The 25,499-nt window shown below is 53.9% G+C and overlaps 1 protein-coding gene across 12 annotated transcripts in view; it reads right to left on the reverse strand.

Moving 5' to 3' along the window:
- The window catches only part of PRR5L (proline rich 5 like), a 142,474-nt gene that overhangs the window by 29,668 nt on the left and 87,307 nt on the right, over positions 1-25,499 (reverse strand). For 9 of the 12 annotated variants that reach the window (XM_049096275.1, XM_025452489.3, XM_035701361.2 and 6 more), the window contains 3 exons: positions 21,397-21,684; positions 19,027-19,107; positions 5,316-5,364 (listed from right to left, as the gene is read on the reverse strand). In XM_049096275.1, coding sequence (XP_048952232.1) covers positions 5,316-5,364; positions 19,027-19,107; positions 21,397-21,560 — 294 coding nt within the window. In that variant the 5' untranslated portion in view covers positions 21,561-21,684. Of the gene's footprint in view, positions 1-5,315; positions 5,365-7,315; positions 8,074-19,026; positions 19,108-21,396; positions 21,685-25,220; positions 25,341-25,499 lie in introns of those variants that run through there. The other 3 variants (XM_035701363.2, XM_049096276.1, XM_025452494.3) reach the window with 3 other exon arrangements.

The raw sequence follows: 25,499 nt of genomic DNA on the forward strand, positions 1-25,499 counted from the left end.
TCCCTAACTACGCCTCATCTTGGGGAGACATACTTCCAGCCTTGGGTACCTACAGGTTCCTTCTCCCACAGCCGAATGTGCCACAACCTAAGTCCAACGACTCTAAACACCTGCCATGTCAGCATGCCCGCTGATTTTCATCTTGATCTCGATGATATTAAGACCTACGCTAATCATTTCCACGAGACCCGTCTTTTCCATCTGTCTTCGTAAGATGTTGAAAAGTACAATAAAAATATTCAAATAACTGCAAAGAATTCAGGTAGCTGCCCAGGCGACGGAGCCTGGCAAAGCTGCTGAGAGGCACCACAGCTGGCCGGGCCACCCCAATACTTACAAACTCCACAAGGCCTTTCTTCCAAGTACTGGCCAAATCCGAAATGCGACCTCTAACGATCTTCCCGCCTAAAAGTCTCATCTGCTTCCCTCTTCCGTGTCTTTGTGCTGGCGCTCGCCCCACTTGTTCAACGCCCCATCCTTGCCACCTTCTGTGCACCTAACCATCTTTTCCCATTTGGGGAATCCCATTTGTTGTAGCAGACTTCCCAGGCTGACCAAAGAGGAGCTGAGACCCCCCCTCCTCTATTCCATTTGGGTTTAGGGGGGAGAAAAAGTCACACAAAGTAATTTCCCTGTTCTTTATCATCTCTCCACCCAACCATCTGTGGATTCTAATGAGTCCCATCTTTGCCCCTACAAAATATATTCATTCCTTCTGGGCCCGTTTGGAAGCCTTTACCACCCACTCTGGTTTTCAGGTAACACGACGCTGCGTGGTACCTGCATAGACGCATCGACATCCCTGCTCTGTCTTCAATCTCAAACTCCACAGTGGCCACGATGCCCCCATGGCTCTGTCATGTGTCACAAGCCCTCAATGAATCTTCCCTGATACTGATGAGCTAAGAAGAAATTGGCTTCCTGGGACTCTCGCCAATCTGGTCAGGAGGCGGAGGTCCCCGCTTGCCCTTTTGGCATCAGGGTGACTGAATTTCCCTTTTCCCTCGGTTCTTTCTCGTTCCGAGCCATTGACTATAGTCTGAGTTTCTGTATCAAGCCGAAGTCCGGCTTCACGAGGGAATTTAACTTTCTGGACTTGGGGGAAAGTTCACGACAGACACAACACAGCCAGGAGATACTGGAGCGCAGAAAATGCTGGCTGCAGCTCCTCGCATGCCCACACCCTACACCACCTAGGTGGCTAACCACTAATTAGGTGATCGAAAAATGCAGAGCATTTCGTATCATCAATTTCCAAAGTTATAAGGAACCAATTATCCCACAGAGCTGTCTCTATGAAACAGGGCTCCCCTGGGAGACCCCAGGTCTCCTTCCCAGGTGCAATTCAAAACAGAGAGAAAACGAAAATTCAATATTGGAAATGTCGGATTTGGGGGGCCAGTGTCTCCCGGAAACCTCTCTGCGTTTCTGCAGCTCAAACGGGCCCGTCTTCCGTGTGTGCAGACACAAGATAAGCATGGTTTTTCCACCTGCTTCCCCTCTGCCTTCACCTCGGGTCATTTTCATTATTCTTCCCTGAAGATACTCTTTCATGACTCGTTCTTTAAAGCTACCGGATGAGAACGTTCACTTTCAAAAGCAGAGTCACAGGGAAGGCTTTGCAACAAAATAGTGTTGGGGTCTGGGTCCCCGGAGATGGGAGCCTGCTGGTGAGTGCAGGCGGCCGGCAGGCGGCCATCTGATCCTCCACCTAGAGGAGCCCCGTGCCCAAAGGGCCCATTCATCATCTTCCCCAACAGCCACATCCATGGCTTTGGGGTCTTACCTGTCCACCCCCGGGCTTCTGTTTCTTATTTGTCCCTGGACCTTCCTCCCTCCTCCTTGCTGAAGGAATGTCCCTCCTCGAGCCCCTTCAGACTTTGCTTCTTGAAAATACCTTGCTAGGTGACCATGAAGGCTGGCCTCCATAAGCCTCCCTCCTGGGTTCCCCTCCTCCCCTCCATCCTCCCTCATGGAGAGTTCTACTTTGCATGGCTTTGGAACCAGCCCATTTTCGAGGGGTACCTAGCACGGGGGCTTTCCAAACCCAAGTCTCTCTTGAACCACCTTCACCATTTGGCCACAGCCAGGGCCACCTAAACTATTATTCTTTGCATATTATTTTCCTTAAATCAATCCACCTTTTAAAACATAAATATGTTTAAAAATGAAACTAGAGCAACATCATTTGCCATAAATAACATGTAGCTTGGGGCACCTGGGTGGCTCAGCTGTTGAGCCTCTGCCTTTGGCTCAGGGCGTGATCCCAGGGATCCCGCATCAGGCTCCCTGCAGGGAGCCTGCTTCTCCCTCTGCCTCTGTCCCTGCCTCCCTCTCTGTGTCTCTCATGAATAGAGTCTCTTAAAAAAAAAAAAAAAAAATGTAACTCAACCACTAACTCAATGCAAAAAAAAAAAAAAAATTACGAAATCCTAAGTAGTGTCCCTAGCTGAAGACACTAAGTTTGAGGCCTGCCCTGTCTTCCTGAAACAAGGAAGATGGCCAAGTCCCGCAGAAGTGTAAAAGACACAGTGGTGCAAACCAAGGCTCTTCCTGGCACAATCAGAAGCGCTAAAGGGAAAGGAAGGGAAGTACTTTCCAGCCGCGAAGGCTGGTGTTGTTTAACGGACGGCCTGTACCACCCAAAGTCAGCCCATGAATCTGTGGTAGACAGCCCCTCCCTCTCTCCCAAGAAACTTTACTGAGCATCTACCATATGCCAGGTACTTTCCAAGGACTGGGTGACCAAACAGCTTTTTTTTGTTGTTTTTTTAAAAAAGGGCTCCCCACCTACATGAGACTTAAAGCCTGCATTTAAATAGACAGCATCCAGGGTAGCTTTCTCTCCAGTCTAGCACCTTACACTAAGGAAAAATCCAGATTCAAAACTGTGAAAACCAGCGCCCACCCCACACCCCCAGAAAAGAGACTCGCTATTCACCAGGCAGTTTTCTCTGGTTAAGCTCTTGATAGAAAAATGACGTGTGGTTATTAGTTAAGTGTTTGGCATGCTTTGTAAGCAGCATTAACCGCCCCCAAAAACCTCAGGGCTTCCCAGATAAACAAGTCCCCACCCCAGCGCCCTTCCCCACCCATCCTAGGGGTAAGCGCCCCCCACCCCGTGCCAAAAGACAACTGACATTTAAAACCCGATTGAAACCACACCAAACTGTCTATTTTAAATGTCAACAAGGAAGGCGGCCAGCCTGGCAGGTTTCTCCAGGACTGATTGAAAAACCACATCTCTGGAGTTGGATTTAAAAGTCAGTCACTACAGACGGCAAGAGAAGAAGCTGAGGACAAGAGAGATCTTTGAGTCAGGGGCAGCTGAGATGATTCACATTTGTCACTAATTACCTCTTTCTTAATCTTTACGTTCGTCTCTCCCCAGATAGAGGGTTTCTTCCAAGCAGCTGAGACGTCTGAGCCAACTGAATTCCGAGTTCCTGTTGGATCTTGCTCCATCCAGATTTATAGTGGCCACTTTCTGCTCTGTGCATGTGTGTGCGTGTGCATGTGTGTTAGAGGACTGACAGCTGTCATTCTTTAAAAGTGCACATAAGGGGCACCTGGGTGGCTCAGCGGTTGAGCGCCTGCCTTTGGCCCAGGTTGTGACCCCGGGGTCCTGGGATCGAGCCCCGCATCGAACTCCCTGCATGCCTGCTTCTCCCTCTGCCTGTGTCTCTACCTCTCTATCTGTGACTTTCATGAATAAATAAAGTCTTAAAAAAAAAGTGCACATAAAAGTTTAAGCTTCCCGAATCTTAGTAAGAAAAAGAAGAGTAACTGTGTTGTTTTTAAGACCTAAAAACTCTTTAAGCTGTCTTAAAAGAATGTTCCCCTTGGAGATGCAGTAACATCGGCAACCAAAAAACCAAGATGTTTTATGTTTTTATATTACTTTCCCATTAAAAGGGATGGGTGACACTTTACAATGACAAATATGCACACATACAAATTTAATGACCGCATTACTCCGTCTTCCTCCGTGCTCCTCACCGTTCTGAACACTCGACAAATAATCACCTATTTAGTCCTCACGGCAACCTTATCAAGATAAGGTCCTATCAGCCCTGTTTTTATAGAACAGAAAACTGAAACACAGAGAGGGAAAGCAGCTTGCTCGAGGGCACACAGCTAGTAAGTGGCCAAACTGGGCACTGAACCCGGGCAGCCTGGCTTTAGGGACCATGGCTTGACCACTCCCCACTCCGTCCCCCCACCTCCCTCCCCACACACTATGTGCTCAGTGCTTTACACGTGTGACTTCACAGAAGCCATACAATGACCTCGAAGGTAGGTCATATTTTTGTTCCCCTTTTACAGATGGGGACAACGAGGCATCCTGCCCGGGGCCAGTCAGCTAGTAAGCAAAAAGAGGGGAACTCTGACGTCACTGAAGTGTCACCCACTTCCCTACTCGGTCAAACAACACATCCCCATGGCCTGCGCGCTGTCCCCCCACCACGTGCCTGTGGTTACAGTTGGGGAAACCACTTGTGTCCGTGGATGAGCGACCATCCTCCCAGGGAGCCCAGAACTTGAATTCAGCAGCCCTGTAACAACAGTGTTTGGGCAGGAGGGACCTCAGATCCCCTGATCCCATCATCTTTAACAAAACAGGCCAGGAGGCTTAGCAACAAGAAATATGCAGTTACTGATGGGTATGGGTATGCGCAGTTACAGTGAAGCAGATGCCATCCACGGGGGAGGGAGGGAACGTGTGGGGTCCCGTGAGAGAGGCTTTGCCCTTCTCTCCTTGCATCTTCCGTGAGTGCCCCGTGCAATTTCCCAGAGGCTACATGATGTGCAATATCACAACAGCCTGAACGGGGAAGGGATCTGAGGATCTGGCAATCTTCTCTGGGGCCAGACAGTGCAGAGATTTGCAAAGAGAAAACAATGCCGCTCTTCTATTTTCTTTTTTTTTTTTATTCCGAAAAAGTTATTATTTTTCACACAAAAAAATACATGTTTAGGCTAATGTGTCCTAGGTTTACTATGTAAATGAACTAAATATTTTAAATTTCTCAGGTTTAACTTATTTCCCATATGGTGAAGACAGAGATGACCCAAATAAGTGGTCATTTTTAAGAGCATAAAGGAAGCCTGAGAACTGCTGCCCAAGACCATAATCCCTATAAAAGGAGGGACCTATAAAAGGAGGGACCATACTGGCCCTGCACATATCAGGGACTCAGTATCCATGCTTCTGGATGTCGAAAGAACGCCCAGGTGCACAGTATTGGCCATCCCTTTAGGTACACATATCCACGTACACTGTGATGACAGGTGCTCAGACCCACGCAGCTTACCTGGAAATAGTCTGTAATGAATGATCCAAGTTCACTCTTCAGCAGCCTCCTGGGGAGAGAGAAACACCGTCAAGCAGCCCTTGATGGTACAGGTCCCGGCATCCAGGTCACAGACACAGGACGACAATGGCACGCTCACCAATGGCCGAGGCACCAAGGCCAGGTCTAAGAAGGGCGTGTGCTAGGCTCTAGCAATACCTCTGCACAAAAGCTAATAGGGAACTCGGCCAGTGGAAATCCTACAGGGGGATCCAGGCAGGCACAGGAGATTTTTTGTTGTTGCTGTTTTTTTGAGAGAGAGAGAAAAAGTGCAAGCAAGCAGGGGAAGGGACAGAGGGAGAGGGAGAGAGAATCTTAAGCAGGTTCCACGCCCAGCACCGAGCCCAATGTGGGGTTTGATCTCACAACTCTGAGATCATGACCCAGCCATAGGAGATTCTAATAGAGTTGTAGAGGCAAGCCAGGCTTCATGTGAAGAAGAAGAAAAGGAGAAGGAGAAGGAGAAGGAAGAAGAAGGAAGAAGAAGGAAGAAGAAGAAGAAGAGCAAAGAAGAGAAAGAACATAATTTTGTAATCCTCCGTATTTGTAGACTTTATGATTTTAAACACCTGTTTTTTCACACATTCTTCAACCGAAGATTGTAAAGGATGTGCGAGGGGAGGGCAATTACCGTCCCTCGTGTGCAGATAAAGAAACAAATGGAGGCTCAGAAATGGAACAAGCCCGTGGCAGAGTTAAGACTCAAACCCAGGCCGTCTGCACTTTCAACATCTCTCCCCATGCTCCCACCCTGTCTCTCCTCCAAATCCGTTGGGATATTCAACCTGGTGCCATGGCTTGGGTGGTCCCAAGGACTTGGGACCTGGTGCCGTGGCTTGGGTGGTCTTACCACCCGGCCCCAAGGAAGTCCTTCAAAGGGGACTGCACCCGGGAAAACAGATTTTATTTATCCAGCAACAAACGTTTATCATCGAGCTGTCCTTTTTGTGCCAGACATTGTGCTGGCACCACACACACAGAAGCAAAGAAACAGATGAGGCCTTGGCAGTGCGGATCGATAGCATGCTAATAAAGACACTCGCAAGACACTTTCAGAGTCTTCAGAGCTACAAAGACTTTTAAAGATAGAGGTATTGGCACCAGACCCCCTTCTCCCTGTGACAAGTCATAGGGCTGCCCTACTGCTCTTTCTTTAATCCAAACGAGGGTGAGGAAGCTAGAAACAAGAATAACTGGCTCCCCAAATCCGGTGAGTTCCCTAAGGGAGGGGGGTACACTCTTCACAACTTCAAATGATTTCATTGACCCATCCCACCCATCATGGTCATTAAGGAACAAACGCTCAGGCTTCTGACAACCTCCCCCCCCACGCACACACCCCAAGAACGTGTTCCCACATGTCGCTGTGGGAGAAACGGGAAGTTACACTGAGGTATTATTATGTGCAGATCATAGGTGCAATAGGAGTGCAAAGGAAGAAGAAAGACCATCCATGATCTAAATCCTTGTGTCAGAAAGACCCCTGGAAAGCTGCAAACACATGTCGACCTCGGAAAAGACCTTCCTTTTCCCACGACAGAAAACGTGCCTGTGGTGGACAGTGCATTTTGAGGTCCGACGGCACGGCAGGCTCCTGGAAGGCCACCCCATGAACACAACCCAGCAGCTCGGCCAGGTGTGGGCGGGTCTGGCGAGGGGCCGGGGAGCCTGCATCAGTCAGCAGGCCGCAGGCAGGAGCCTTGGAGGCCAGAAGCGTCTCTTAGACAGAAAACAGAAACCTAGTGGGCAGCCCCAGACGGAGGCTTTCGAACAGGAAGAGTCAGGGAGGCCGCTTCTGACTGCTGGAGGGAGAAGCACCTGCCAGCATGGTCTTCATGGCCACTGGGAAGCCCCGAAACCCTAAGTGAAGAAGCCAAGCTTCCCCCAAGGGGGCAAAGACAAGTCCTGATAATAATGAGCTACTACGAACAGAGTTACCCAAGCACTTCTTGGGCGCTCACCATGCTGAGGGACCCCGCCGGCCCTGACGCCAAGCGATGGGCTCTTTCCAGAGGTGACCTGAGGCATCCACGCTGGGCAACACTGTGCTCATGAAGATGCTTCATAAAATGTAAGGAGAAAGAGGCCAGTGGCAAGGTAGTCCTTCAAGGTCAGCTGCTACGGAAAACTGTCTGCAGCCCAGCGGAGGAGGGCTCTATGTGTCCTTCTAAGTGTGCCTCTACGTGCGCATTGTTGACTGAGGCTGGACAGGGTCAGACGGGTGGTGACTGCCCGGGGACTCCTCACGGCGGCACTCCGGGAGCGTCACGAGGCTCCCCAACGGGGGGATCCAAGAGGTATGTGCCCCCCACCCGTCCGGGGAAGCCGGGGGGCTGCGGCCTACAGGGAGAAGGTACAGCACCATTGGGTACCAGCAAGCCACGGCCACGGCCACGGCCAGGATTCTGCGGGGCGTCACAGGAAGACCAAGCTTGAGGGAGGAGCAGAGGCTGAAGAGCTGACTTGACACAGGCACCAAGACCAGGGCGCAGCAGAAAAGGACGGAAGCTGGAAGTAGCCGTACCAGGAGCAATGGTGATTGGGGGGTGGGTGGGGAGTGAGCAGAGGACTCGGGGAGATGCTTGCACCACACGGAGGGGGATCCTCAGTCCTTCACGGAGCAGGAGCCAGACGCGGGAGTCTGCACAACGATCTGCTTTCTGTACTTGACACATAAAGGACGATTTATGACCGGGTATGAGAAGAGAACCAGACGTTTGTCCTTTCCTTCCATCCTGAGGTCAAGGCCCTGTCCGCGAGGTATGGTTATGTAGACTCAGCCAAACGGAACAGACCCCATCGGGTCACTTAGGTCAACATCCTGTTGCTCTGGGGTGGGGCGGGGTGGGGGGGGCATTCAGTAAGCTGCTCTGTCCCTGACAAGACCTGTCCTCCTTCTGAGCATGCGATGTGTTACACAAGGTCCCCACATACACACGTATACACACAGAGTTTTTGCTGAAGCAAAATATGGGAATCAACACAAATGTGCACCAGTAAAGTGCTCACCAAAAATTAATGGTCCATTCGTACAATGGAATTCTATGCAATGGTTTAAAAAAAGGGGGGGGGAGGACTCTAATGATATGTAAAGATCTAGGTTATATTAAGTTAAAAAAAAGAAAAGCAAGATGCCAAACAGTGTGTATCGTATGCTACCCTGTGAAAAGATAAGAGAAAAATAAGAATATGTATTTTTTTTTTTTAATTAAAAAAAATTTTTTTTTATTTTTATTTACAGAGTACCAATTCACTCAGGTGTCACATCTGCTCTTTTAACTTACTGTTCTGCAACGGCTGCGTGATTTGGTTTCCCACAGGCCCTGTGAACCGAAATAGTTGAAACACACGGCGCATGTGTGCATCCTAAAAAGTATATACAAACACGCCGGGTTTTGGCTCCTCCTCTCCATCCCCCCCAAGTAAGGAGCTGGAGAAAGCTGAAATCCTTGCTGGAAGTTAAGTAGGGCAATGAAACATTTTAGCAGACTTTAGTCCTTTAAGTTAGGAGGAGACACAGAGCCCTGCTGTGTGGGTCTCCTATAAATTGTGGAGTGTCCCCGGCTGCTTTTCCATATATATGTTCCTGACATACACTCGATTCTTCATGGTACATACCTCATGGGGTCAAAATTTCTGAACACAGCAGACACATATTTTAAAATATTAAAAATATAAAATAAAATAAATAAAAATAAAATATAAAAAATCTTCAAAAATTTTTTTAAAAATTTAATTAACAAGAACCACCACCAGGGTTTAGATGGTTTGCAGCCAAGAAGGAATTCTGGGGTCGTGCTCCCAGCGAGGTAGCAATGTCAGAAAGCGGGTGGCCCTAGGTCACGAAGAATCCCATCAAGGCCCAAGAACTGGCCAACCCCAATGCACCTCAGCCTGGCAGCCTGAGAACTCAACTCAGAGAGGAAAGTGGGGAGGAGGTCAGAGCTGGCCCAGCCATCGGGGCGCAGACTGCCGCTGAGTCATACCGCAAAATCTCCAACCTGTTTCTATACTTGGTGTTTACTCGCCTTGCACTTGGTTTACAAGGAAAGGGTACTTCTGAAAACCATGATCTTAGCTGAACTGAGAGAAAGAGGGATTTTCCACGTCTCTGTCTTGAAACACCATCTCCAGGGGGAACTCGGCAGTAGCTTCCCTCCAGAGCAACACAGAGAGGATAGAGATCCACGAGCCCGTTCGCTGAGTCACAGGCATTTCCTGAACACCTGCTATGTGTCAGACACGGTGCTGGCTGCTAGGAGGAGGGATGAGCAGAGCCTGGGCAGTGATTTCTTCCCACCCGGGGGCCAGGGTCTCGTGAGGCACAGGGGCACCGTCTCCTCCAAAAAAGAACAGAGAATAAAGCATCACAGCATTAGAGGTGTGTAGGCCCAAACTCACACTGGGACAGCTCACCCTGTAACCTTCCTCACGGACTTTGTAAGTTTAGTTTGCAAAGCACGAGAAAGAGGAGTGAAGCAGGAGGAATGACCTCAGAATTCACCAGCCTGTGGTGTGTGGTTCCCTAGATGCAAAAGAGATGAAAACTCTCATCACCGATCCCTGGGACACCTGTCCTGGCCAAGGCCTGGGTGCTAAGAATTGGGCAGCTCCCCTTCCACTTTTTCCACCTCCCCCTAGGGTGTTTTCCCCTGAAAACAGGAATGCAATTACTTATTGGAACAAATAAACAAAAATAAGGAATACATTGCTCCTAGGGTGGAGCTGGATGATTATCCCCCCTCCCCCGGTTGGAAGTTTATTAAGCACTTACTAGGCGCCAGGCACTGTCGTCTGCGACATACCCAACATGTGTTCCTCCTTCAAGCCCTCAGATGGTAGTAATGTCTCTGCCTGTTGTACACCAGGAGGCCGACCCCCAGAGGTCACCACGGGGGGGAGGGCCGAATGGTGAGCACAGGACCGGCCAGTGGGGGGCAGGGGGGATGGCGCCTCATGGAGCTTGAGGGCCTTGGGGGCAGGGGGGTGGGGGGGAGGCTGAAGCCCGTTGTCTGTGATGACTCAGGTGAGTTCCTTACACCTGTTCCCCGGCTGGGGCTCCCCGGTAGCGAGGATACTGCGCTACAGACTTACTACACGGGCTAAGGGAGTTCATCCTCGACCGGTTGGCTCCCAGAGCAGCCCTGGCCCCCGCAAGGTTGGGCAGGTGCACGCTGCCCAGGGCTGCAGATCCCCAAGGACTCCCAAGCCCTTGAGTCCACGGCTTCCCAGCATCTTCTTAAAAGGGCAGCCGGACCAGCCTATTCCCAAACCCCGGTGAGCCTCAGGAAGGGGGCCAGACCTCAACGGTGGAAGGGTAAAGAGGAAGGATGGGGGAGGGGTCGGACTTGGGGGGACAGGTGGCTTGGCTGAGGCTCCGGCTTCTCCTGCTTCACATACTGGGCCTCCTCACCAGGTGTCATCTGCAGATAGAACCCTGCTGCTGACCATGACCATGACCACCAGCACCAGCACCACAAGTACCACCAGCACCACCAGCACCACCAGCACCAGCACCAGCACCACCAGCACCACCAGCACCAGCACCACCACCAGCAGCACCACCAACAGCACCAGCACCACCACCAGCAGCACCACCAACAGCACCAGCACCAGCACCACCAGCACCAGCACCAGCACCAGCACCAGCACCACCAGCACCACCAGCACCAGCACCACCACCAGTAGCACCAGCATCAGCAGCAGCCAGGGATCTGGATAAAGGAAGTGGGGGCCCAGGCGTCATGGCAAGGGAACGCTCATGTGGACCCAACAACCCAAAAGGGAAACGGGGCACAAGGTTCAGCCAGAAAGGCCACCATGGGGGAAAAAAATGGGGAACCACTCACTGGTCTGTGTTATGTCACCCCTACTCCCCCGCCCCCCTCCCCAGGCTGACTGGGCGAGACACCACCCCAGATGACAAGATTTCCTGTTATTACACAGACCCGCCATCTCGCCCCTCACTGTCTTGTCAACTCAACTTCCCACTTTTGCAGCCTTGAAAGTAAACAAGGCCCTGCCAGAGCTGGATCCCACCCAATGGGGAGGCATGGGGACCGCCGGGGGTGAGGTGGGGGACAGAGGGCACAGGAGCGGCCTAGAAGAGGGACAGAGACCACCTCGGGGACAAGCCACGGTCTCCCTGGCACAGGAGGAAAGACTCAAAGCAGCAAAATCCCAGGGGATTTGAAGCAGTTTGTGGACGGGTGTCACGGGGCTCGTGTTTTGCCAACAGTCAGAGGAGTCGTTAAATATTGCCTGGTTGTCATCGGGCAACCAGGGGCTGCCCCGGGCACTCAGGCCCTCCAACCTGGCGCCTCGGCCGGACCCAACCCGTGCTCCTCACAATCCAGGCCCCATTCCTGATACTGTAAGCTGGTCAGTCCCCCTACACCCTGATCACTAAATCCTTCAAAGGTCACCTCCCTCGTTCCTGCAACAGGACATAGTTTAAGGAGGTGGCCTCTTGAAGCACGTGCATGGACATGCCCCGTGCCTCCTGGGGTCTGTTTTGTTGGGCCGCATCGGGGTGGTGTCCATGGCCCAGGGAGAATGCTAGGATCCCCACACCTGGTGGGCGACAGTGGGGACGGTAAAAAAAGATGGAGGAAACCCAAAAAGAGCTTCCATTGACCTTTTTTTTTTTTTTTGATTCAATTTTTAAAAATTTTTTAAAGATTTTATTTATTTATTTATGAGAAAGAGAGAGGCAGAGACACAGGCAGAGGGAGAAGCAGGCTCCCTGCAGGGAGCCCGACGTGGGACTCGATCCGGGGTCTCCAGGATCAGGCCCTGAGCTGAAGGCAGACACTCAACCACTGAGCTACCCGGGCTGCCCTAAGATTTTATTTTTATGTAATCTCTGCACCCAACATGGGGCTTGAACTTACAACCCCCGAGATCAAGGGCCACGTGCTCCGCTGGGAGCCAGCCGGGAGCGCCGACCTCCTCATCCCGCCGCACACACGACGCCAGGCAGCCGGCCCGCAGCCCCGCTAGTCCTCCACCGCCTCCGTGGGTGGGAGGAATCCACCCCATCTCACAGATGAGGAGGCTCATGCTCAAGCCTTGGCCGGGGCCGGACACGTAGGCCGTCACTCAAGACGAGTGGACCTCATGGGGGCAGGTAGTTGAGGCGGGTGAGGGCGGCCGGCCGGCCTGGACAGCGGAGGCCGTAGCACGCTCCCCTGAAACCAGCAGCCGGGCCTTGGCGCCCCCTGTTCCGGGCCTGACTGCACATCCTGTGTTGCCCAACATGAACTTTCCAGAGAGGCCTGGAGTTTTACGGGAGATATCCACATTTCTAAACACTGTGCAGGCCAGCCACCACCACACGGGCCAGCCCCAGAAGTTTCCAAGTTGCCACTTCCCTCTCCCTACTCTTCCTGCCCCCAAAGCCACGCGAGCGTGTCCACCAGAGGGGACACCAGGACCCGCAGGGACGCAGGCAGAGCCCTAGGCCCAAGAGAGACCTCGCCCTGAGCCCTCCCACAGCAGGGGCCTCAGGAGCCCAGGCCCTGCTCACCAGCCAGCATCGGGAAGCCGATCGAGGCCCCGGGACGTCGGGCCTGGACCTGGACAATGTGGGCTCTGGGTGACCCTGGCCGCCTACCTGCTACGTGTTTAAGAACACGGGAGGCTCGGGTTCAAATCCCAGCCTGGCTACTGAGCCGCTCTACAACTCGGGGGGAGTCGTCCCGGCTCCCTGCCGTCAGCAGACGCCCTCCCGGGGATGGGAAGACCGGAGGTGCGTTTTCCCTTTTGGGACGGGGTGGGGGCTCGGGCAGCCACATGACTCAGAAGGAGGGCGTTTCAACTCGGAGCCGTCAAAGATCAAGCACGGTTTCTTGGAACCTCCTCTTTCCTTGAAAATCTCTGGGGTTTCCTCCCCGCCGCCTCCCTCCCGACAAGAACAGAAGCAGCGTGGTTGGAGAGAGAAGGAAAATGTGAGTTTCCTGCCCCGGGCCAGCTGCAGATAACTCATCTCTGGTTTCCGGAAACCTCGCCTCTGAGCATTCATTTCTGCAGAGAGAGAGAGAGAAAAAAAAAAGTCCTCCTGGGGAGGAGCAGGGGCGGGAGGGCCTGGAGACAGGAGTGGCAGGGAGCTTATGGCCTCAGTTGCCCTTCCCGCCCCGACCCTTTCCTGCTCACCCTTCAGGTTTCAGCTGAGGTATCACCTGCCCCTAGACAATTATGGGCCCATCCTGGGCACCCCTCCGGCGCCCCGCGCTCTGCTAGCACCCGCCTCCGACCTGGTGCCATCACACCCCGCAGGGGCCCCTGCAACCCCCGCTCTCTCTCTCTGCAGGCAGCTCCCCAAGAGCTAGAACCACCTACCTCAACGGCTTCCCCCAAACCCAGCCCAGGATCTGGCCCAGCATCCGCGAGCATCCACCGACCGCATGAACACAGGGATCAGTGGCCGCTCCCTCCACACCCGCCACCCCGCAAACTAACCAAGAAGTGCAAGAAAGCACGTGCATGGGCTCTTAGAAGCGCCAATCAATGTAAATCATGAGTCTTGCAGACTCCTCTAACCCTTCTTACCCTTCGTAGTCACACGCAATCACCAGCCTGGTTGGCTGAAAGGAATGTTCGAGAAGAACGTGCTCTGGTGTCAGGCGGTCTGGCTACTCTGGTTCCCAGGAGAGCTCATGCAACTCAAACCTCAGACCCACGCATGTCCCCCACCACTGCCGAACTGCAGCCGCGTCCGCGTGTTCAAAGCCACGGTGGAGCCCCACAGGGAATGCAAACCCAGAGGGCACCCCGGACCAGCCAGGACAGGTGGGATTTTCGGGCGGGCCGCGTGGTGGACCGTGACGAGCGCGGGTCCCACTAGAAGGCTCTCACTCTCCTCAAGGGTCATATTCTTGCCGTTGGGGATATGACAATACGCGAGCCCTGCTGTCGGAGGCAGTTCTGACTTGCGGTCCTCACGCCGACTGACCGTGTGCCCGGACTTATTCGGGGGGGAAATGTGCTGCTTCGTGGAGGTGTGACATTCCTGATGAATTCGTTCTTTAAAAAAGGCCTCCACATCCTCCCCTTGATCTACTAATAACATGTTTTTGAACTCGCCCAAAGGTCCTCCTCACTGCTACCCCGCGGCCTACCTGCTAAAATTTACGCCAGAGCTCATTTTCGATGGCCAAAGTCACCAAATGGCTTATGATGACCGCATTCTGACACCTAGTCACAAGAAACCTTCATCTTCCCGGTCAACCTTTTTTGCATCAATAATGTTTAAATGAGTTCACGCTTCCCGGGCACGCCGTTGGCAAGAAGGCCAAGGCTGGCCGTGGCAACCCACGCAAACCGCCCTACGTACGCTCCGATTCTGGACGTGGGCAATCCATCAAAGTTTATTACCGTTTGGCTTGAGTGGAACGGAGAACCGAGTCATTTCCTCTCGTTCTTTTCTCTGCGGAAAGGAGAAACAGCTGGCTCCTCACCCAAACTTCCAAGTCCGGAACCTTCTCGGAGGAGCCCTGTCCTGGACCATCTCTCGTTCGGGGTGAGCTCACCGCATCCCAACCGCTGGAGGAATCTTTACACAAGACGGTCCACGCGGTGAGTCACACTGCCCGGCGCTCGCCTGTCGTGTTATCGCTTCATTGTCGCCCACACTTCACAAGCGTAAGAATGACGATGCTCAACATCTACTACGCACTGGATGCGCGCTCACGGCGTGTTTAGCATTATCTCAGTGCTCCCGACCACCGTGAGGCGGAGACTGTGATCACTCCCGTTTTAGAAAAGCAGAGACCGAGAAAAACAAAGTGCCTTGCCCAAGGTCACGCAGCCAATCTTGAGTCCCAGCCTCTCTGAATCTGGACACTACTTTCTATTAAAAAATAACATTTATTTATTTGTTTGAGAGAGAGCGAGCAGGAGCAGGGAGGTGCAGAGGGAGAAGCAGACTCTCCCACCAAGCAGGGAGCCCAACCCAGGGCCTTGATCCCAGGACGCTGGGGTCATGACCTGAGCCGAAGGCAGATGCTTAACCCACTGAGCCACCCGGGTGCCCTGGATGCAACTCTCTTAACAAGTAAAAAAAAAAAAATTTCTACTGGACCTGGCACAGATCCTCCTGGCACAAAGACCTGTCAGGACTGATCGCCAAGTGGGCTCGGCAATCACCAGTCCTGTCTCCTTCCACGTTCTCTGCACTACGTTCCTATGTCCTGTGCCCCTGCCCCTCCCCTCCCCTGCGCCCCTCTCCCCGTACTGGGCTTGCCTCAACCCTGTCAAGTTTACAGGCCTGCTTCCAAAAGAGAGAAGAAAAGGAAAATCAAAACCCAAGCGTCCACGTGAAGGTTAGCCAGAGAGTGGCAGGCCCGTCTAGGCATTCCGGTTGCAGAAATAAGGGACAGTTGTGCTGCTTGCCACGCAGGCACCGGCAGACGTGGGTGCAGGTGCGGGCCGGCTCCCGTAGTCCACTTGGGACCGGGCCATGCATCTCCGCCCAGCTGGCGTCCTACCTTCTCAATCAGGCTCTGAGTGTCCGTGATGTAAAACCCGTCTCCACTTCTCGCCACTCGCCCAGAGAAGGCCCAGACCATGGGAACCTGGACCTCTGCTTTGACTTCTCCTGGGCTCCAGTCACACGTGGGCGGTCCGTGTCAAACCCCGACCACACGGGTTTCCCACCAGCCTGAACGTGCCTCGAAACTATAGGAAGGACCGGCCAGCAAACCGCTCCCCCCAGCCCAGACCCAACACTGGAAGGGGGAATCGGGGAGGGGGCGTCGTGCTTCTCAGATGGGCGTTAGGAAGCACAGCACGTGATGAAACAGGGGTCCTGGAGGCGTCATGAGAAGAAGACAAAGACCAAGACCATCCGACCAACCTTTCTTCTGGTCTAAGACCTCTAACCCTACGATACAGTACGGGGAGCGCAGGTGTCGCTAGGGAGGGATCCATGTCCCTGCCACTCTCCTATGTTCCAGGACCCCCCCTACCCCTGCTCCTGGCATGCTGGCATTGGAGACAGGGCCTTCAGGTGGTTGGTCATCAGGCCTCGATGGGGTCATGAGGGCGGGGCCCTCGGGATGGGCTTAGCCACCTCGTCAGAAGAAATGGGAGAGCCTGTAAACAGAAAGGGGGGGCCCTGTGAGGCTCGGCGAGCGGGCCGCCAGGAACCAGGCTCTCCCAGGAGCCGAATCTGCGGGCCCCTTGACCTCAGACTTCCTAACAACCAGAACCGTGAGAAAGAAACGTCTACGGTGTAGGTCACCCAGTCTGCAGGGCTGGTTACGGCAGCCTGGGCAAGTGAATACTGGTGTCTGAGTCAGCCGGGGGTTCGAGTCCCAACCCTACCCTTTTCTATAGCTGGGTGACCGCGGTTCGAGTCCCGCCTCTACCCTTTTCTGTAGTTGGGTGACTGGGGTGCGAGGCCTGACCATACCCTTTTCTATAGCTGGGTGATCGGGGTTCGAGTCCCGACGCTACCCTTTTCTATAGCTCGGTGACCTTGGATGAGAGTCATTTTATTTTTCTTATCCTCCATTTTACGGGTAAACTACGAGGACACCGGCTGCCCCGCAGGGCTGTGAGGCAGGTCCAGTGGGCCAATGTGTGCGAGGGGTGCCCAGGGTGTTCCCAGGAGCCTCCATCCAGGCGGCCTTGGCACTACGACAGCCCCCATTGGTGACGCCCCACAGATGCGTTTGCTTTGACCTGTGCTAATGTTTGGTGGGGGGGGGGGGGCGGAATTCGGATTATTTATCAACATTTAAAAGCCAGGAAATCTCACATAAAAGCCTTCATTTCCGGTCGAGAAACAAGTGGACATGCCACGGGCCCTGCGTCCTTGTCCCGCCAGGGCAATCCCTGTTCAGCTGGGGGTGCGCGCCCGTCTCTGCGCCCCGAGGCCGGCCTCACCCACTCAGAAGACCCGCTGGGCCCCCGAAGGTCCTGAGTTCGCGACCCCTGGGCTACGCGACGCGGCCAGAGGAATCGGCAGGGGCCCCCAGCTGCCTGCCGACAAAAATGTTAAGTACAATTTCAGGATCAGCCTCCCAAAGTGAGGAACAATGAGTACGTCCCTGAGTCACCGGGTTATTTATTTATACGTCCACGGTGGGCCGAAGAACCCTCCCCGAGAGGCCAGGATCTTAAGTCAAGCTCTTGCAACCCAGGGGTTGGCTGACCCAGCTTTGCCCCTGTCACTCGACTGCGCGGGGCCTCAGTTTCCGTCTCCGTAAAAGGAGGCCCTGGGCTAGACGAGCTCTGTTGTCCCCTCCCACGTTTGTATAACCATTACGCGACATCTGAGCTCCTGGGTAGGAATCCAAACACACCTCAGTTTCCTCCTGAGCCCTGAAGGTCTTAACGAGAGCAGAGCTCTTAAGACGCCTCACTGATCCTTCACACGGGGCGCCAAGAACTGTAAACAGGCCCCAAATAATGGCCTTGTTCATGGTCCCACCCACTCAGGGGTTGGGTCTCTAGCTTGGACGCTCCACACTTCCCAGGGAAGTACAGGAGGGCATCGAAAGGCCTGATGCACAACCTCCCGTCCCCAGGAGATCCTGGTGCTCTGGGCTGCCCTGCCGGCCTCTCTGCCTTCATTTCACCAAGACACAAGCCAGATCATACTACCCGCCCCCACCCCGATAGTCAACGCACGTGGGCCTCTCCTTGGTTTCTTGCTCATTTGTACCGCAGGACCTTTGCACCTGCAGTTTCACCTGGTTCATTCCCACTGATCCTCCTGAAGAGAGCATGAGCAGGATATCCCACTGCCCCCCGCCCCGGCCTCGGCCAAATCGAGTCACACGGACGTGTCATCATCACAACAGGTTTGTCGTAGCAGCTGTCACAGGCGGCACTTTTACGTGTCCGAGTATGATTAGTTGACGAATGATGATCTCCCTGACTGACTAAATCCCAGGCGCCAGGGCCTACCTCTGTCTTGGCTCAGCGCTGCCCCTCCGGTGCCTGGGCAACGACGAGGCTCTCACAGATTTGCTGACAGAGTGAATACATTCTTGTAAAGCCGACACCGCTGGGAAGATTCTGGGAGCCAACAAACCCCTCGAGGGCCACGTCTTATGGGGTTGTAGCACCAACGCTTAACAGTGATGGCGGCAGCAGCACAGACGGTAACGAGAGCCACCAGTACCTCGCGTGCGCGCGTCCTGTCCCGACGGGTCATTTGTACGACAACTCAACTTACACCTTCACAAGAATCCCTCTGGGAGGAGGCACGTTTCACCATCCTTGTTTCACATAAAGAGAAACCGAGGCACAGAGACGTTGGTAAGTCACTTAAGTCGGTAAACGTGCCAAGGTCACAGTCACTAGGGCCGTCTTACCTCCCACGGCCCCCGATGGTTACGTGGGGCACGATGCACATGTATAGACCGTAGGACACCTGCCGTACGTCATCCCTCTGCCCCCCCCCCCGGGGCCCCCCTGCTACGGGCACTCTACGCAAAAATAAATGCATGATGACCCCTCCATGGGTCAGAAGTCTACACAGATAAGGGTGTCAGAACTCAGTAGCCATAGGAGCCAGGCCAAGTCAGCAGAAGCAGCAAGAGCCAAGCAGACAAAGACCTTAAGCTAAGGCTCCCAGGGGCAGAGGGGGTAGGGGGGTGGCCCCACTGCCCAGCTCAGGCCCACGGGGGGAAGACAGCCCCTGGCTGCGCCGTCCACGTACCTGATGTTTTCGTTCAGCGCATAGAGCTCGTTGCTTTGCAGGCCACCCCCTTTGAAGACGTTGATCACGGCGGTCTGGACGCTACGGAGGAAACAGAACCGAGCCCGGTTAGGGGATGTGCCAGCCTGGGGCAATGTCCACGAGAGCTCAGGGCTGCAGGTGGAGGCAAGAGCCCGGGAGCCCCCATGTCCACCCCCGGAATCCAGCATCTCCTTCCCAGGGTCCTTGGACAGAAGGGAAGACCGAGGCAAGAGCACCCAGAGCAGCCCCGCTCCCCCAGCATTGCCAAAGGCCAGCCGGTCTTCCTCGCGGCCCCGGTGGCCGCACCGCTGGAAGTGGCACTAACCAGGGGCCGGAGGTGGGACCCGCCCGCAGGACGCTGGGCCCATGTCTGGGGTTCCCCCACTCGGGGGGTCCCTGTATGCACGGGACAGTGAATACCAATAGCTATTACCTTGGAAGCGTTTCACTGAGGCTAGCCTCCCTTTTCATTTTTCCAAATTTTATTTAAATTCAATTAACTAACATATAGTGTACGACTGGTTTCAGGCGGGGAGGTGACTCATCAGTGTTCTAGAACACCCAGGGCTCATCCCCCCACGTGCTCTCCTAGATGCCCATCACCCAGTTACCCCTTCTGTCCTCCTGTCCAGCAACCCTGCTGGTCTCCTGTGATTAAGAGCCTCTTAGGGTTTGTCTCCCTCTCTGATTGCCTCTTGTTTTATTTTTTCCTCTCTTCTCCTATGCTCCTCTGTTTTGTTTCTTAAATTCCGCATATGAATGGAATCATATAATTGTCTTTCTCTGACTTATTTCGCTCAGCATCATATCCCTAGTTCCGTCCACATCGTTGCAAATGGCAAGACTTCATCTCTCTGATGGCTGAGTCATATTCCATTATAAATATATAGACCACATCCTCTTTATCCCTTCATCTGTCGACGGACATCTGGGTTCTTTCCACAGTTTGGCTTTTGAGGACTTTGCTGCTACACGCATTGGGGTGCAGGTGCCCCCTCGGATCACTACATCAGCATCTTTGGGGTAAATCCCCAGCAGTGCAATTGCTGGGTCGTAGGCTAGCTCTATTTTCAACTCCTTGAGGACACTCCACACTGTTTCCCCAGGTGGCTGCACCAGCTCGCATTCCCACCCGCGGTGCAGGAGGGCTCCCCTTTCTCCGCATCCTCGCCAACACCCGTCATTTCCTGCCTTGTTAATTTTACCCATTCTCATGGTGTGAGGTGGTATCTCTGTGCAGGTTTCGATCTGGGTTTCCCTGATGCCGAGTGATGGGGAGCACTTTTTCACACATCTGTTGCCCACCTTATGCCTTCTTTGGGAGGCCCGCCCCTCTCGCCCCTTCTATTCCCCGTCCTGTGAGGTGTACAGGCTGGGCTGCAGGGGGTTGGTCCCTGGAGGGGCCACAGTTAAGTCTGGACTCTACACGCTCTGGGACCCCAGCCCAATATTTCAGCAAGGAGCAGATTACAATCCTGTCTTTGTCAAGGAACCCAGGTGGAAAGTAAAGGAAAGGAAAGTAAAGTAAAGTAAAGTAAAGGAAAGTAAAGGAAAGGAAAGGAAAGGAAAGTAAAGTAAAGTAAAGGAAGAGAAAGAAAGAAAGAAAGAAAGAAAGAAAGAAGAAAGAAAGAAAAAGAAAGAAAGAAAGAAAGAAAGAAAGAAAGAAAGAAAGAAAGAAAGAAAGAAAAAGAAAAGAGAGAAAGAACACAGATCCATTCACAGCAAAGCATGTCCAAGCCCCCTCTTCATCCCCATTTTAAGGGTTGTGCATTCATGAGAAAATCCAAAATGACCCAAAGTGCAAAGAATCCAGAAATGCTTTAGAATACTGATGTATTTACTCCACCAAAAGAGTAACTGCTAGATGTGGAAAACAGCAGCCCACGGGGATGCAAGACACAGTGTGATGCAGCCCCTGCTCAACGTTCGGGGTACAAAACACTGGCCAGGCCCTGTATAAAAGCACGGGGTCCCCTTTCCCTCCCGCCTGCGGCTCACAGGTACTGAGAGTCCCCGGTTCGTATCACCTGCTTGGCTTTTCACAGATACATGTCTTATCTTCCCAAAGAGGTCACGGGGGACTTAGGGTTACTTATATGCGCCCCCCAACCCCGGGTACGCGAGTAGTCTACAGTAACATGACAGTAACCGTAAACTCCGGCCCCACTGACCTGTAGCCCCGCGGCCCCCAGTGCCCACCTCCTGTCTACCCCAGGGAGGCCCGCGGACGCGCTCTGCAGGGAACACGTGCGCCCAGTCACCCGCCCGCCGCGCAGCCACGACCTGCTGCCACACAGCCCTCGGGAGGGCAGACGCTAGGCCAGGCCCGGCCCTGCTCGGGGCCCTCACCTGTTCCAGGCCGAGTTGGAGCTCAGCTGCAGAGCCTGCCGCGCTGCCTGGAACCGGGGCAGATCGCTGAGGACCGGGGAGCTCATGAAGCGCGGCCTGGGCCTGCGGAAGGAGCCCATCTCGTGGAACTCAGTGGGCGGACCGGGGGCGAAGCCGCGGGTCATAGGTCCGGGTGAGGGGGCGGCTTCTCCTCTGGACCAGAAGGTTCCAAGTGCCCACGGGAAGGGCTGCTCCCAGGGCTGCGTCCCGGCCCTCTGGCTTTCTTAAAACCAAAAATGTAGCCAATACCTGAAAAAGAGAGAGAGCAGCTTTTGTTGAAAACCTTAGGGTTGGGCAGATCATTTCTTACAGGAGGTTGGCTGGGGTTTTCCAGACACATGATCTTAAAGACAACTCCCGGGTGCCTGGGTGGCTCAGGCGGGTAAGCACCTGCCTTCTGCTTAGGTCATGATCCCAGGGTCCTGGGGTCAGGCCCAGAGCAGGCTCCCCACTCAGTGGGGGAGGTTTGCTTCTCCTTCTGCCTCTGCCCCCATCATGCACACGTGCGTACACTCTCTCACTCTCAAACATCTTAAAAAAGAAAAGCAACGCCGGGACCCTGCCATAACCCATACCCTACAAGCTCCCATTTGCACGTTTTTACAGGTCTCCTTTCGGTGGGGACACTGTGCTTACCCTGAAGTGGGAAGGCAGCGAAGGGCATCCTACAGAGAAGTGATCTCTAAGATCGTGTCCTATAAACACCAGTTCCTATAAACACCAGTCAAAATCTGGGCCCTGCCTGGTTTCTGTAGACCCTGCAACACTGGGCATTAAGAACCTGTTTGTTTTTTTTTTTAATGCCCCAAAAAGAACACAAGAGCTCCTTCTCCCGGCACTATAGGCCTTCTGCACTATGCCCTCAGCACGCCAGCCCATGTGTCTTACTCGGTGTTTCCCACAGCATCAATGCCTGCTCACTCAGGCACGTCTCCCCAGCCCTCGGCTGCCGTCCGTTCACTCATTCCACCAGAACACATTTACTGAACGTTCACGATTTATCAACCGCTGGGAGCTGTGGAGCGTCCACAGATTTCTAAGACACAATCCCTGCCCTCGAGAGGCGCAAGGTCTACCGAGAAAGACAACGGTCTGTGGGTTCATACGCACAATAAATCCTCTTTTTCCTGACTTTATTTTTGTGTTTTATAAATGCTAATGCCTGTATAGTTGACACGCGGCCTTATAGGAGCTTCAGGTGTACAATAAAGTGACGCAACCCTTCCAGGGCTCACCCGGTGCTCATCGTGACGGGGGCACTCCTTAACCCCCAGCACCTGTCTCCCCATCCCTCCTCCCACGTCTCCCCTGGTCTCCGTCAGGGTGTTCTCTATACTTAAGAGTCCATTTCTTGGTTTGCCCCCTCTCTCTTTTATTTTTCCTTTGCTCATTCGTTTTGTTTCTTACATTCCACACGTGAGTGAAATCATGTGGCATTTGTCTCTCTCTGGATGATTTCACTCAGCCTAATGCTCTCTAGCTCCATCCACGTCATTGCAAAGGGCAAAATTTCACTCTTTTTGATGGCTGAGTAATATTCCCTTGTCTTAATATATCACCTCTTCTTTATCCATCGGTCGATGGACACTTGGGCCTCTTCCGTAGTTCGGCTAGTGCAAATAACGTCGCAATAAACATGCGTGTATCCTTTTGAATTAGTGGGTTTTTTTTTTGTATTTTTTTGGGGGGGTAAACATCCAGTAGTGCAACTGCTGGATCATAGGGTAGGTCTATGTTTGAGCAATAAATACTGATAGCCCACACACCATGCACCGGTCACTCGCTTAGGTATTGGGGACACAGTGGTGGCTCTGGATAACGTGGTCGCTGCCCTGTGGAGCCTACACCGTAGGCACGGTTCCATGCTGCGCTTCTTCTCTCACCCCAGCTTCTGACTGTATTTGCTGCTTCTCTTGCCCAGGATTTCCTTCTTTTTCCTCCCTGCTTATCTAAATCTAACTTACCCTGCAGAGCTGAGTTCAAGGATACTGTCCCCTGAGCAGCTGCCAGGACTTCATGGTTAACTTTGTGGTTAACGACCACGGCTTTGGGTGAACCCACGTTGGAGTCTTAGCCAGGCCCGTCCCCAGCTGTGTGACCTGGGGCACACTGAGTCCACAGTTACCAGCAAGCGCCGACCGTGGAGGACCGTGGAGGTCGCGTGACGTGCCCAGCAGAACGGCAGGCCCAAAGCTCGCCTTCCCCAGCACCTCTGCTCCTGTCATTTCAGTCTCTGATTTTTTAAAAAAATTTTTTCATGAGAGACACGGAGAGAGGCAGAGACATAAGCAGACCCCAGGACCCCGAGATCACAACCTGAGCTGAAGGCAGATGCTCCACCTCTCAGCCACCCAGGCGCCCCCAGTCTCAGATTCTCGAGGGAACCTAGAGTCCACATGGTTGAGTTAAAGTGAGTTTGGGAGCTGGGCCAAGCAAAGGTCAAAAGGAAACAGCACCAAGGCACAGTCACGTTGTTCTCTCAAGGGTTTAGGGTTTAGCCCACACCAGTTCTCACGGCCACCTGTTCCCCCAGCTAATACTGCCCATCCCCAGCCACCAACGCCAAAGGTAAGAGGGGGACTCCGGCCACATGTGTCAACCTTCAGGTTGGGAGGGGAACACGTTCTGCAGCCCCAGCTGTTGCATCTGCAGAAGGAGGGGGCACTGGGCCATCCCCAATTAAACATGCGGCTCCTGTCGGCAGAGGACGAGGGCCTGGAGACAGACAGGGCTTGGGCGGTGTGGACCGCGGGCACATGGACGATGACCTGGGCCGCGAAGGAAGGCCAGGGACTGTCTCTTACATTCTTAAAGGACAGCCGACTTGTGTGCCCGTAGAGCCCCCTGTCCCCCACACCTGCCTTCAGGATGAACCAGCGGGGACTAAAACCTATCGACGTGTCCAGCAGACCCGTAGAGGCCTGCTCTGCCTCAGAGTCGCCACGACTGCACAAGGGCCCCCGGAATGTGGGGGGGGGCGTTTGCAAATCATCGGAGGAGGTGAAGAAGCCAGCCAGGCGGCCCTGCGGAGCCCTCCCACGGGCTGACTTTGGGACTTCACCTGCCCCGTAAGGGTCACGCGGTAGGAAGAGGATCCGTTTCGCTGCCCTTCCCCTCGAGGGCCTGCTAAGTGCCACACATGTGTGTGATCATGGGATGTCAACTCCTTTCCCGAGGACCCGAGACTTAGGTGATGGGAGCCGCCTCCCACTCCGAGCAGCGGAGAGGTGAGCTGGCTGGGCCGTCCGGGTGCTTGGCCCCGGCGTCCTGCCCACACATGGGACGGCGACAGGACAGATGGGGCCCCGTCCACAGATGAGCCCGGAGGAGCAGAGCAACTCGTCCGGCGTCTCTGAGGGAGGACAGCTGGCACCGGCTAGGACTCAGTGTCCCTGACCCTCCTTCTGGAAAGTGCCACAGGCCCACCCTGGCCATCCTGTAAACCCCTTAAACGGGGGCACCAGCGCTTACTCAGTCTGTACCCCCCAAGCCCCAGCTCACGGCCCAAGGTGCAGATGAAGCCCGGTGGCAAATTGCTGGCTGGTGCCCAGGCTGACCTAATCCCGCAGCCTCTCCCCACCTCGGCCGCTGCCAGCCTCAGCCAGGAGCCAGCAGCTACCAAGCCAGCCGGGAACACCTAGTCGTGAGACTTCTCGCCAGGTTTAAGCCTGACGCCCCTGAGAGAGATGAACGGACATAAGGAACCCTGCGGCCACACCTGGCGGGGGCAAGAGGAGCAGCGTGCAGAAGGGACGAAAGGAGGAAGCGTGGACCCCGTTCCTTACTGGCTGTGTGACCCTGTGTCAGCTGCTTGACCTCTCTGAGCCTTGACATCCTTCTGCAGGAGGTGAGCATGCCCACGGGGACAGCCTCAGCGTTGCAACGAGGATAAAATGAGCACATACCTGAAAGCGTTTAGAAAGGACAGGTCGCGGCGAAGAGCAAATGTTACTTAAGTGCTTGTTAAATTAATAAAATAACTCGGTATGTCTAAATCTCCAAGCAGTGGCAGCAGTGGGACTATAGCAACCCTTGCACCGGCTTCTGGCGACATCTGGAAAATA

The sequence above is a fragment of the Canis lupus genome, chromosome 18, assembly GCF_003254725.2.
Source record: "Canis lupus dingo isolate Sandy chromosome 18, ASM325472v2, whole genome shotgun sequence".
Taxonomy (NCBI): Eukaryota; Metazoa; Chordata; class Mammalia; order Carnivora; family Canidae; genus Canis; species Canis lupus.